The sequence below is a fragment of the Lepidothrix coronata genome, unplaced genomic scaffold (genome assembly GCF_001604755.1).
Source record: "Lepidothrix coronata isolate B3197 unplaced genomic scaffold, Lepidothrix_coronata-1.0 Scaffold407, whole genome shotgun sequence".
Lineage (NCBI taxonomy): Eukaryota > Metazoa > Chordata > Aves > Passeriformes > Pipridae > Lepidothrix > Lepidothrix coronata.
The window spans coordinates 10,018-21,925 of record NW_016690587.1 but is presented as its reverse complement, the minus strand read 5'-3'; the positions used below and the strand labels follow the sequence as shown (position 1 = coordinate 21,925).

At 54.9% G+C, this 11,908-nt stretch overlaps 1 protein-coding gene across 3 annotated transcripts; it reads right to left on the bottom strand.

Moving 5' to 3' along the window:
• Positions 1-2,766: 2,766 nt before the first annotated feature.
• LOC108509811 (medium-chain specific acyl-CoA dehydrogenase, mitochondrial-like) lies at positions 2,767-11,878 on the bottom strand. 3 transcript variants are annotated; one of them, XM_017839397.1, is made up of 13 exons: positions 11,823-11,870; positions 10,103-10,202; positions 9,364-9,461; positions 9,196-9,265; positions 8,255-8,355; positions 7,990-8,076; positions 7,688-7,818; positions 6,463-6,571; positions 5,723-5,863; positions 5,551-5,646; positions 4,889-5,137; positions 3,411-3,469; positions 2,767-3,203 (listed from the first exon to the last, which is right to left on the bottom strand). In XM_017839397.1, the coding sequence occupies exons 1-13, from the start codon at positions 11,844-11,846 to the stop codon at positions 3,107-3,109; spliced, it is 1,362 nt and encodes a 453-aa protein (XP_017694886.1). In that variant the 5' UTR covers positions 11,847-11,870; the 3' UTR covers positions 2,767-3,106. The 3 variants fall into 3 exon arrangements, with proteins under 3 accessions (XP_017694886.1, XP_017694884.1, XP_017694885.1); XM_017839395.1 differs by lacking the exons at positions 8,255-8,355; positions 10,103-10,202 and having other exon boundaries at positions 7,688-8,076; positions 11,823-11,878; XM_017839396.1 differs by lacking the exons at positions 8,255-8,355; positions 10,103-10,202; positions 11,823-11,870 and having other exon boundaries at positions 7,688-8,076; positions 9,364-9,550.
• Between the last annotated feature and the right edge of the window lie 30 nt (positions 11,879-11,908).

Below are 11,908 nucleotides of genomic sequence, written 5' to 3'. Positions count from 1 at the left end.
TGGGTCCCTCCCGTGGGAGACAGTTCTTCTCCCACAGGCAACAATTCACAAACTGCTCCAATGTGGGCCCCTTTCCACACGGTGCTGTGGGACCTCCTTGTCACCTCTGACAGGGAAGGGCTTTGCCAGCTTCCAAATTACAGGGCCTTCCAGACCTTTCCAGGGTAGGAAGAGGGAAGGCTGCCTCCTTTGGATTACTGAACATCCATCACATGGGTTTGGTTTCCCCCCCTGAGCTCCCCCAGCTGCTCAGGTCTCTCTGCCTGTTTGTTCTCTGAGTGTAGGGAAGGGGCAGGTGGGAAACATGGATGGTGCCTCAAGGGGCTGGTGACCAGCACCGCCCGTGTGACACAGGGCACCCATCACTGAGGGGCTGGGGACCAGCACCCACCATGTGACACAGGACCTGCACCACGGGCAGAGGGATGGGCAGCACCCTCCCCTTGCATAAAGCCCCATAATATCCCTGTGACCCCCACCCTGCTGCACCACCTCCTCCCAGGGGCAACCTGGGGCTCGGGGGCTTTTCCCCGTCTGAGGCCTGGATGATGAGCAGTGTGTCTCCCAGGATGCAGAGTGATAGGAATGGAACAAATCACAGGCTGTGATAACAACAAAAAAATGTTCAAATCCTCTTTATAAATATGGAACCAACTGCCAAACCTGCATTTTACAGACACAAAAAGACCCAATCTAACAAGTGCCCCTGGCCTGTTTTCTTTCTCACCCCACGGATCAGTCTCTCGGGAGCTGACAGGTGCCCAAGAAGCGCCAGGGAGCTGCACACACGCACCCACACCTTTCCAGCTGGCTGGAGACCCGGCTGGAGATCCAAACGCCCTGGAAGAGGGACCTTGCTGGCAGCTGGGTCACCCCAAACCTCACCTGTCGTGCCCCACCGGAAGCTGCAGCGCTGCGGACTCTCCAAAATGCTGGCGCACAGCTCTGGGCCAGCCAAAATGGCACAGCCCTGGGCTGTCCCAAAGACCTGGGTGGGACAGAAAACATTCTGGGTTTAGGGCAAAGCTGATGGGAGGTGCCAGTTCCCTCCTGCCCACTCCCGCCCGGAGCTGCACCAGCCCGGCTGCACACGCGGCACTGCAGAGCTCTGCCAGCGCCCGTGGCACTCAGGGACACCCCGAGTCAACATTCCCCCCCGGACATGGCCACAAAGCCCCAAACAATGGAATTCAGGCGAGGGGAGAGCCCCCCCCCCCGGGCACAACAGCCAGGACTGAGCCCAGAACTGCTCCTGCCCAAGGTGGGAACCGAGCAAAACACAACCTGTGCCCCCCTCCTCCTCTCGCTGCGTCACAGTTTGGGACGGTGGGAACTTGATCCCACAGTTTGGAAAAGCTCCGCACTAACCTCCCAAGGGACCTGGAGCTTGCTGGGCCTCAGAGTAATTCTAGAGCTAAAGCGGTGAGAGACATCAGCTCAGCTCAGCTAATACATGCCAGCACTCATCCCCGGCCCAGGCGGTGCCTCCTCCGGCCCGGCCCAGCCCACACACCCTGTCCCCAAAGCAGGACGCTCCCGCCTTCAGCCGGGACCCCGGAGCACAGCCCGGGGCTGGAGCCGTCGCCGCTGCGGGCAAGAGAAACCCGCCCGCAGCTGCTTCCCGGAGCCGGCAGGGCTGTTCCCGCAGGAGCCGCTCGGCTGGGCCGGCATCGGGCTCAGGATCCTCCCGCGGCCGCCTCGCCCGGCCCGGACGCTCCGTCCTGGGCCCGCCGGGCTCGGGGCAGCGGCTCCGGCCCCGCGGCCTTGGGGCGGCACCTTCGACAGCCCCGGCCCGTGGGGCAGCTCCAGGGCCGGGGGGTTTCGTGCCCGCGGCATCCGCCGCCTGCGGGGAGCGAGCCGCCCAGCAGCCCCCCCCGGGACCCCCAAACCCGCCGGCACCTCTGCACCCCCGCCCCGTCCCGCACCACGCGGCCGCTCCTACCCTCCGTTCCGCTGGAAGTGACGCCCGACCGCGGGCGGGGCAGGAGGAGCTGCCGGCGGGATCCTCCCCCGTCTGGCTGCGTGCTCATCCACCGCTCTCCAATCCGTCCAATCCCCATCCCATCGTCCCCCATCGGCCTCCATCCCCATCCAGTCCGCCCAACCCCCATCCCACCCTCCCCGATCCGCATCCATCCCCATCCACACGCCTCCGTTTTCCTTCATCCGCATCCATCCCCATCCGTCCCAAATCCCATCCACCTCCATCCCCGTCCGCCTCCTTCCACCTCCATCCGCATCCATCCCCATCCCGTCTGCCCAGTCCCCATCCCACCCACCTCCATCTACCTCCATCCCCATCCCATCTGCCTCCATCCCCATCCATCTGCCTCCATCCGCATCCCACCCACCTCCATCTGCCTCCATCCCCAGCCCATCCATCCCCTGTCCACTCCCACCCGCCAGCCCCACCCGGGGTGCATCCCACGCTGGGACCCGCACACTGCACCGGATCCCACCGGAGCGTGCAAGGAGCGCGGGAACAGCCGCCCCTGTCCCGCCCGCACGACAGCTTCTATTGGGATGCAGCAGCGACTCCCAAACAGCCCCTTTCCAGGGAAACCCGCTGTGCTGGGCAGGCCCCATCCCCAGCCTGTGTTGGCGTCGCCCCAGCTCAGCCCACGCTGCGACGCCCAAACCGAACCCCTTTCCTGCAGGCTTTTCCCATGGGATCAGTTAATCCACGTTCCCGTTGCCCCATCCCGCTCCTTTGGCCCCCGGACACGCGGCCCCTGTCAGGCACCATCATTGCCGCCTGCTTGTAACAAGGACATCCTGCTCAAGGCACAAGAAACGGATTCACTTTTGTTTTCCTCTCAAATTGGCTGATGAAAGGCCCCAAACCCACAGTGCTTCCTATGGATCTGGGGAACTGGGGCCCTGCGTTCCCTGTGCCAGAGCCAGCTGGGCCCTTCCTCAGGAGGCAAAGCCAGTTCTTTGGGTTCCCTGAGACTGATCCGTTTGCCCAAGCTCCAGGAGTAAACACCGGGAGCCGATCAGTGCCGTTACACACATGGAAACCCCCCAAATCCGACCCCTGGGATGTGCTGGATTTTTTGCCTTCACGGGAACAAATCAACAAGAAGTCAGAAATAAATAAAAAAATTCAAATTTTGTTCACTTTTTGATCATGAAGGTTTGCCAGGGAAGGTTTTTTCTTCCTCTGCTGCCAAAAGGAGAGTGGGCGAGGGAGACACCGATCCCTGTGGGATTCAGGGATGTTTGAGACAGTCAGCTGGGGGGATGGGTGAGGGGACGGATGGGGTTCCAGAGCTTGTGCTGGATCAGGCACAAGAAGAGGAGTTTGGAGGAAAAGGGATTTTCCCAGATGTTTCTAATGGAGAAATGCAGCAAAATCTCCTTCCCTGGAAGGCAGGACCCAGAGCCGCCGCGTCCCTCAGGCCCCGTACCTGCCCAGGTGCTCGCGGGCGATGATCACCCGCTGGATCTGCGCCGTGCCCTCGTAGATCTGCAGGGAGAGCCAGGGCTGGGGGAGCCGAGTGCTGGGAAGGGCGTTCAACCAGAGCTCTGCCCACCCGGGACCCTCTCAGCGCCGAGCCCGGGGGCAGGAAGAGACAAAAGGAGGAAAAATGAGTGTGACCATGACCCACAACAGGCAATAACCACGTACAGGTGTGTGTGCCCAGTGCAGGAGGGATCCAGGGATCCCAGGTACACAAACACCTGTGTGTGCAGCACAGGAGGGATCCAGGGATCCCCCAGGCACAGCCTGTGGCAGCTCCAGGGCAGCAGAATTTTGGGTTTTGGTTTTTCAGCTCCCAGTTCTACCAGAAGTAGGATTGGCATATTGCTCCCACTCCTGCAAATTCACTTTCTCTGCCGTCTCAAAATCAAGATAATCTTCCCCAAACCACATGAATCTTCTCCAGGTGAAGCTGCTGGAATTGTACGGCCCAGTGCCTTTCCTGAGTTCTTGCAGGGATGGAGGGAGCAGGAAACAGACCCCAAAGTTCATACTATATCAGAGTAATTGGAACAATTTCAAGGTCCCAGCTTCCCTGGCTCTGCATTGAGGATGGATCGGTGTGATGGAGAATTGGATAACTGGGATCCTGGGGAATAAAAATCCCAGAAGAGGAAAAGAGCCTGATCTTGACAAAGGCCTGCGGCTCATTCAGTTCCTCCCTGGCAGGACTGAAATTCGGACTGATAATTTTTAGATTGCAAACAGCTGCTTTCTGTCCTTGGGGAGGGAAAAATTCCTAGCTGGTGAGAACAGTTGGAATTTTAAAGTCAGCTGTAAAAGGAATGTCAACTACCCAGAAACAACAGTAACAACAGCAGCTGTGACCTCTGTTCCCTGAGACCTGTTTGCATTTCTTCCATCCAGTCATGGGTAATGTCGGAAAGAGGGAAAAGGTGAAGAGCCCTGGGTTTGCTAAATGGAATTTAATCTTTCCTGCTGAATAACGAACTGGAGTCAAGAGAGAAATTCTGGCCTGGAATAATTTCTTGGCAATAATACTGCAGAAAAACCGCTGGGGATTAGGTGTGTCCATGGGCCAAAAATGAGGAAATATGACCGTGTTTGTTCTTTTGGAAAAAAAACCAATAAATAAATACCTAAAGAAGTGAATCACCACAGGCCGAGCCCCACAGCTGTTCCTGCAGCCCACACAGGGTAATTAATGCTGATTAATTAATCTGTGTTCCTTAGTGCTCATGAGAGCTCAGCTGAAGCACCTGCCTGGTGTGTGAGTATTTGAGGATCTCAAATTTAAGGCCTTTCTGCCAACGGAAGGATTGTTGCTCTCAGCCCCCAAACCTTTTCATCCCGTGTCCATCCTGATTGCAATTACTCAGCTGTTAATTATTCTCTATAGAATGCCTGTGTCGCTGTGGAAGCCCCACGCTCTGTCCCACTCACCTGGTAGATTTTGGCATCCCTCATGAGCTTCTCCACGGGATATTCCGTGTTGAACCCGTTCCCCCCAAAGATCTGCACGGCATCGGTGGCCACCTGGTTGGCAATGTCCCCGGCAAAGGCCTTGGCGACGGAGGCGTAGAAGGTGTTGTGGGGGCCAGCGTCCACCTCCCAGGCCGCGCGCTGGTACGCCAGCCGGGCCAGCTCCACCTTCACGGCCATCTCTGCCAGCAGGAACGCCATGGCCTGGTGCTGGGAGCGGGGAGACCCACCGGGTGAGCTTCAAAGGGCAGTGACACTCAAGGGGAATGTGCCTTCTTCAGGGACTCAAGGAGTCATGGAATTGTTGAGGCTGGACAAGAGTGTCAAGATCACCAAGTCCAACCCTCGCCCTCACCACTAAACTGTGTCTCCAGGTGCTGCATCCACATGGTGAAACCCTCCAGGGACGGGGAGTCCCCCACAGCCCTGTGCCAGGGCTGGAGAAATCTTTCTGGGAATAAATTTTTTCCCCATAATCTGATTTTATATCTTCATTTCCTAATTTGCAAATTCAATAAGCTTGGGAAGTTGTGCTTGAGGAGTTCTACAGAACTGGGATCCATCCCTCAACTCCATGTTGAATTAGACTTTGCCATTTTTGACGTCCAATCCCTCGGACCCACCTCTACGATGGGTTTCCCGAAGGTTTTCCTCTCCCGCGCGTACCTCGTGGCCTCATCAAGCGCTCGTTTCGCCAGCCCCACGGCCCCCTCTGCCACCTGGGGCAGGCACAGTGCAGGATAAGCGGCAGAAATCCCCAGCTTAGGTTAGAAACAGCCCATTTCTGGCACTCACGGAGGGCCTAGTCTTGTCAAAGGCGCCCATGGCGATCTTGAAGCCAGCGCCCTCCGCGATCAGCACGTTCTCCTTGGGGACTCGGACATCCTCGAAGACAATCCCGCGCGTGTCCGAGCAGCGCTGGCCCATGTTCAGCTCCTGGAAAAGGGAATTTACAGAGGTGCCACTAAATCAGATTTTTCTGAGGTTCCATCCTTTAGTTTACTCAAAGAAACTTTTTTTTCCCCCCCAAACCACTTCAATTTTAGCTAAAACCAATCATAGAGACAATACCAACTTTGCCTTCCCAGCCCAGCAAGGCCCTGACCTGTCCCACTGTGTGGGATATCAATCCTGGGGCTAGAATCTCTCCTTTGGCTTTTTCTGGTTCAGTTTATCCTTTGGAGGATTCAGTTACATGTGTAATTCAATTCTACCCTCTGACATGGGAGAAGAAACAGCCAAGAACCTCAGTGAAGGCAGCTGTGAGACCCAGCTGTGCTGCCAATAGACAAATTCCTAAAAAAATGAGGTTTTCAAGTTCCAAATGTTCAATCTCTAGTTTTGCTGCTACTAAAAATGGCAGTTTCTTTGTTTTGTTTTTGTTCCCCCCCACCACCTCAAAGAGAACTCCACAGCACCTTCCTGGGGCAGGAGCAGGCGAAATTCCAGCTAACTGTGAAGTTTTGGGGGAAGTTCTCCACCTGGCTGCTGACACCTTCGCCCCCCTGAACATTAATCAGCTCTTGGCAATTCACCTTCCTGCCGATCTGGATGCCGGGGCTGTTGGCCTCCACGATAAACCCCGTGAAGGCTTTGCTGGCTGGGGCTCGGGGGTTGGGGTCAGTGCGGGCGAGCAGGAAATACCTGCGGGGGAACAGAGACAGGGGCTGGGCTCATCCTCAGCAATCAGACACTGCTGGGCAGAAGTGTCCCCAGTTTTAATCTGTGTACCATACAGGAAACCTTTTTAATGAGCCCTTCCAAAAAAACCCCCAACCAACGAGGAGGGAGGAGTGCAAGGAATGTCAGTGTTCTCAGGGCCTCTCTTCCTGCAAACATCAAGACTTAATGAAATTCCCTCAGATCTACCTGCAAAGCTTCTCTGCCTTCTCCATGTGTTGTGTCTCAATATCACACTCAGCCTCACAAGTAGCCACAAATAAACCAATTCCCAGAACATCCGTGAGGATTATCACTCAGGGAATACAGTATTGTGTGCAAAGCCTTATCCTCTCAATTGCCAATATCTCAATTTTACTCAGTATCAGTTGTAAATGCATTTTTTTCTGTTAGCAATTGTTGAAATCCCACTGCTGGGGGTCAGGAATGTGCTGGGAGAGTCTCTGTGATGGTTCTGCTTCAAGCAAGGAGTTAAACAGTGAGAAACCCCAACTTTTGTAGATACTTTTTGTATAAAGTTTTTCCTCTTGAACTGTAAAGCCTTGGTGTGTTGGGGTGGGGAGGGATGGGGTGCTGAGCCCTGGGGAAGGGTCTGTGCTGCCCTGCTGTGCTGGGCAGGCTCTGGGACTCCTTGGAAATACCTTCCCTTAAGGAAATTCAATGTAACTCCCCAGTTCCAGAGTTTTCCTGTTTTCCCTGGAGAGGTTCGTGGCTGAGTCAGAAGCAGTTGATCCCTGCCCCAGAGCCAGGGCAGGGCTGGGTAACCTGAGCGCTCTGTGAGTGAACTCCCTGTCCCAAGGGGAAAGGAGAGCGGATTTGGTTTGGTTTCAGCCCAAATCAAGCTGCATTCCTGACTGGGGCTTTGACATCATCGAACCATGACGTCACCGAGCTGTGACGACGTCACCGAGCTGTGACGTCATCACCCCATTCCCTGTTTGGGCACCCACAGGGGCTGCTGGTGCCTCGTTCCCATGAGCTGGTGACAGAGCGGAGCACTCAGGTTGGTGACAGGCCCTTCCAGGAACACCAGCGGAGCCCAGTGGGACTGCGAAGCCACACCGATCCCAGCCAACGCACCAGTTGGCCTTCCTGCCGTTGGTGATCCACATCTTCTGCCCGTTGATGACATACTCATCTCCCTTCCGCTCCACCCAGGTCTTGATCCCAGCCACGTCCGAGCCCGCGCCGGGCTCCGTCACACAGTAGGCCTGGAGGAAACAAACACCAGCATCCCGAGGAATCAACGACCTGGGTTTGGGCAGCCACGAAATTACTGTGGAATTGTGGGCACTGATGGATCCCTGGTCACGCTCACACACGTCAGGGACTCCTCTGTCATCAGCTAATTAATTAACTAATTATTGTCACTGCCTGGTCACACTCAGACACATGAGGGGCTCCTCTGTCATCCTTCCCAAGTATTTCTTCTGCTGCTGCTCATTCCCAGCGATGATCACCGGCATTTGCTGCAAGGGAATGTTCAGAGCATTAATCCGTCACTTCAAGGGCCCCGAACCCGGTTTGGAGGACTGAGCCTGGTTGGGGGGGCTAGATCCCAGTTCTGAGGGCTGAAACCCCAGTTTAAAGGACGCAGAGATGAGTTTGAGGGTCCCAGAGTGCAGTTTGGGGATAAGCAGGACTCACCCCCAGGGAATTGGCCTCGATGGCTGTCTGCACCCCGGTGCATCCGTAGGCCAGCTCCTCCGTGATCAAACATGCCTCGAAGGAGCCCAGCCCCAACCCCCCTGTAGGGGACAGGTCAGAGCTCAACGGAGTCTCAAGTGGAAAATATTAGTGATTTACAAGCTTTTATTATCCAAACATCCCCGTGTGCACTGCATTCCATTGGCCATCCCCCCACGGCCTTGGGAAAGAATGTGCTGTCACATTTATATTTTTGTTATTTTATTTCTTTATTTTCATTTCAGTCAGATGACTTAAAAATCCCATTTTACGGTTCCGGGGGAGTTTTGCGCTCAAGGTGGAACAAGTGGCACAAAATGGCCAGGAGGTGCCACTAGGATCTGTCACTGCTTTACATCCAAGCATTCCCCCAGAAGCTCTTGGGAAGCAGAGGCAGGGCCATGAGGGTTCTGACGCCTCACAAAACTACCTATTAGAACCCCCAACTCCCTTTTTTCAGAGGCAGGGACTGGTGCAGCAGACACCATTTTACCTGGGAAGTCTGGATCGCTTTTCCCCTTTCCTGTGTCCATCTCTTTTCCCATTTTGAATTTCATTTTAACACCCTGTTCCATGACCTTCTCCCACAGCTCTTGGGAGGCACCCACTAAGTCAGTCTCACCAGTGACCTCCTTTTCCAGGTTATTTGTGGGTATCCCAGCCAGACTGTGCTGATGATCTTCTCACCATGAAACATGATGATTTTTCAAATCCATTCCTGAATTTCGAGTGTTTAACACCCACCTGGCCCACCTGTGTGTGCCCACCTGCCCATGGATCCTTTTGGGATTACTCCAGGGTGCAACTGGTAATTTTACACATAAGCCACAATTTCACACATAAATCCCCTCCAAGGCCTTTTCTTTGGTTTATTTTAGGGATTAAAATGGATCATCACTCACCACAGCTCTCTGGGATGTGGGAATTCATCAGCCCAAGCTCCCAGGCCCGTTTGATGAGTGGCACAGGATACTGGAACAGGAAAAATCCCGATTGATTATCACAGGTAACATTTCAAAATTCAAATTAAGAGAAAAGTCTGTTTTTCCCCTGCTGTGTGGTGGATTTACCTCACCAGTCTTGTCATACTGAGCAGCAACAGGAATAATCTCCTCCAGAGCAAATTTCCGGGCAGTGGCTTGGAATTCCTTCTGTTCATCTGTCAGTTCTAGTGGAAAATAAGAGGTAAAAAAATCACAAAGATGTTAAATTTTCTCCTTCCCTTTGAAACTCCCCTGAGCTCTGAGCAATGCCCACAACACCGTTACTTACCAAATTATTCAAAAACTATTGAAAATAGAGCAGGAAGTGCCAGGTAACAAAATGTTTTAGTAAAAACACCCATCAAACATCTGCTGCTGCCCCACAGAATTTGCTGTAATAGCTCAAGTGAGGAGGAATCTGTGTGTCACATCCCTGGACCCACTGCGTTCCCCTGATGCTACACAGGGTTCTTTTAACAGTTTAAAAGCCAATGCAGGATCATTGTTCAATGCTGAGGTAACTTTGGCAATTAAAAGAGCTCAAGATAGGTAAAAGAAGGCCTCAGAAATATCACACATGTCCCCCCAGCAGTCCTGAGCTGGAAAGGAAAAGGGATTTCAGATTTCAAATAGTTTTTATAAAAAGAATAGAAATCTATTCCAAATAAACACCTACCTTGAAATTCCTCCTGAACTCCAGTGCCATTGTTTGGCTTTTTTGGGGTTGTTTGGGTGGGTTTTTTTTGGGGGGGTCTCTGGTTTTTTGTCTCGTTTGCTGCCATTTGTCCCTCCCTGTTCCCTCCCTCCCCAGCCCTGCCACACTCACCGAAGCTGAACCCGGCCCCAGGTTTGCTCAGGTGCACATTTGGGGCAGGTTTGCTGGAGCTCGACCTCCAGCCGTGCCAGACCATGGTCTGGAGCAGCTGCTGCAGGAAAAGGAGTGTGAGAATGAGGGAATGTCCCGGGCTGGAGCGAGGGGCACATCCCAGAGGTGCTGGTGAGGGACACGGGCTGTGACAGGTGTCACACAGGCAAAAAAGGTATTTTCAGAGAATACTGAAAATACCTGTAAAACCAAAAGGTGAAGAACTGTGGGAAGAGCTGGGATAGAGCCTGGAAGGCAGAGCTGCGGAGTCAGTGATGCACAGCCCAGGGAATGGGGGGGGCGGCTTCCAGAAGGTGAAGTGTTATCCGTGGGGTTTTCACAAGCCACAGATGTTGTAAAATGATATTTTCCCTTCTCATGCAGGTTTTCCCTTCTTGCCTGAGCTTTCTTACCAAACTGCTGCCACAGGGTAGGAAAACAAAACAAATAATACCAGGAAGCCTCCAGACAAACCTCAACCCTCCCAAACATTTTACACCTTGTTTGAGCTAGAACTGACAGGAAGATGAGGTAGAAAAAAAACCAGGGAATTGTAATTGTGGGAGCTTTGTTTGGTTGATTTTTGTTTTCCTTTGGGATTTGCTGAGTTTTTTTCCTTAAGGATGATCCAGTCCTATGCAGCTTGTCCACCAAAAAGTTTAGACAAAACTAGGAAAAGCCCTGAATTCCTAACAAGGCTGAAGGTGACACCCTGTGGAAAGGAGCTGTCAAGTTTGTGTTAGAGACGTTCGGTCTCGTGGTTCTCCTGTCCCAGGGCTGTGCAAGGTCAAGGACATCGCTGAGGTGACTCTGGAAACACCAACACCCTCAGACAGGTGGAGGTGAGGGTTGGGCAGGGGGTCACAGCAGGAGGCGCACAGAGGAGGGACAAAGGACCAAAGGTCACACACAGAGGATGAGATGCTGGAGCAGTTTATGTGCCCCATCTCTGCAAGTGTTCCCAGGCAGGTTGGACAGGGCTTGGAGCAATCTGGTCTAGCAGAAGGTGTTCCTGCCACAGGCAGGAACTGGTGGAACTGAGTGGTCTCTAAGGTCCCTTCCCACCCAAACCAGTCTGTGATTCCGTGTATGGATTTGGGCGAGCACCTGCCCGCTCGGTCACCTCTCTGTGCCCTGAGCCTAACCCCAGCTCCTCGTGCCTTCCACCCTCTCTGGCCCAGCTGCTGGGGGCTGAACCCTAAATCCCGGTGCCCGAAGCATCCCTTATGAGATCCACAGCCCCCGCCGCTCTCGGACAGACACCCCCCCCACCCCCACCCCCCCCGGTGACCGTGACGTTTGGGGCAGGTGGCCATGGGGACACTGGAGCGGCACCGGAGGGACAGCGCAGGGACACGGCCGGACCGGCGCCCTTCACCTTTCCCCCAATTCAGGAATCACGGGGAGAATTGGAAGCGCCAGCGCAGTTCCCGGGGAGGGGGCCCGGTGGATCCCAACGTAAGGAATGTTCCCAGTTACCAAGGGCACGGGCAGCCCTCGGGGAGCAGAGGGCACCGACCCCTGGGAGGGGCAGCGGGCACTGATCCCGGGGGCAGCGGGGGCAGCAGCTCTGAGGCCGCCCCCGAGACGAGACCCCCGGGGTCGGGGCTGGCAGCGGCGCCCCCGCCCCAGCACGATCCCGGCCCTCTCCGTCCCCTCCGAGCCTCTCGAGCCCCCTCACCCGGCTGACGCTGAGCGCGGACATCGCGGCGGCGGCTCCGGCAGTGTCCGGCTTGGGGGGGGCGGAGCAGAGTGGGACGGTCCCGG

Coding starts and splice junctions, on each gene's coding strand:
- LOC108509811 (XM_017839397.1), bottom strand. CDS start 11,846: ATGTCCGCGCTCAGCGTCAGCCGG. Junction 9,266..9,363: donor AGTATGACAAGACTGGTGAG/GTAAATCCACCA, acceptor TTCCTGTTCCAG/TATCCTGTGCCACTCATCAA. Junction 6,572..7,687: donor AACGGCAGGAAGGCCAACTG/GTGCGTTGGCTG, acceptor GTTCCCCCGCAG/GTATTTCCTGCTCGCCCGCA.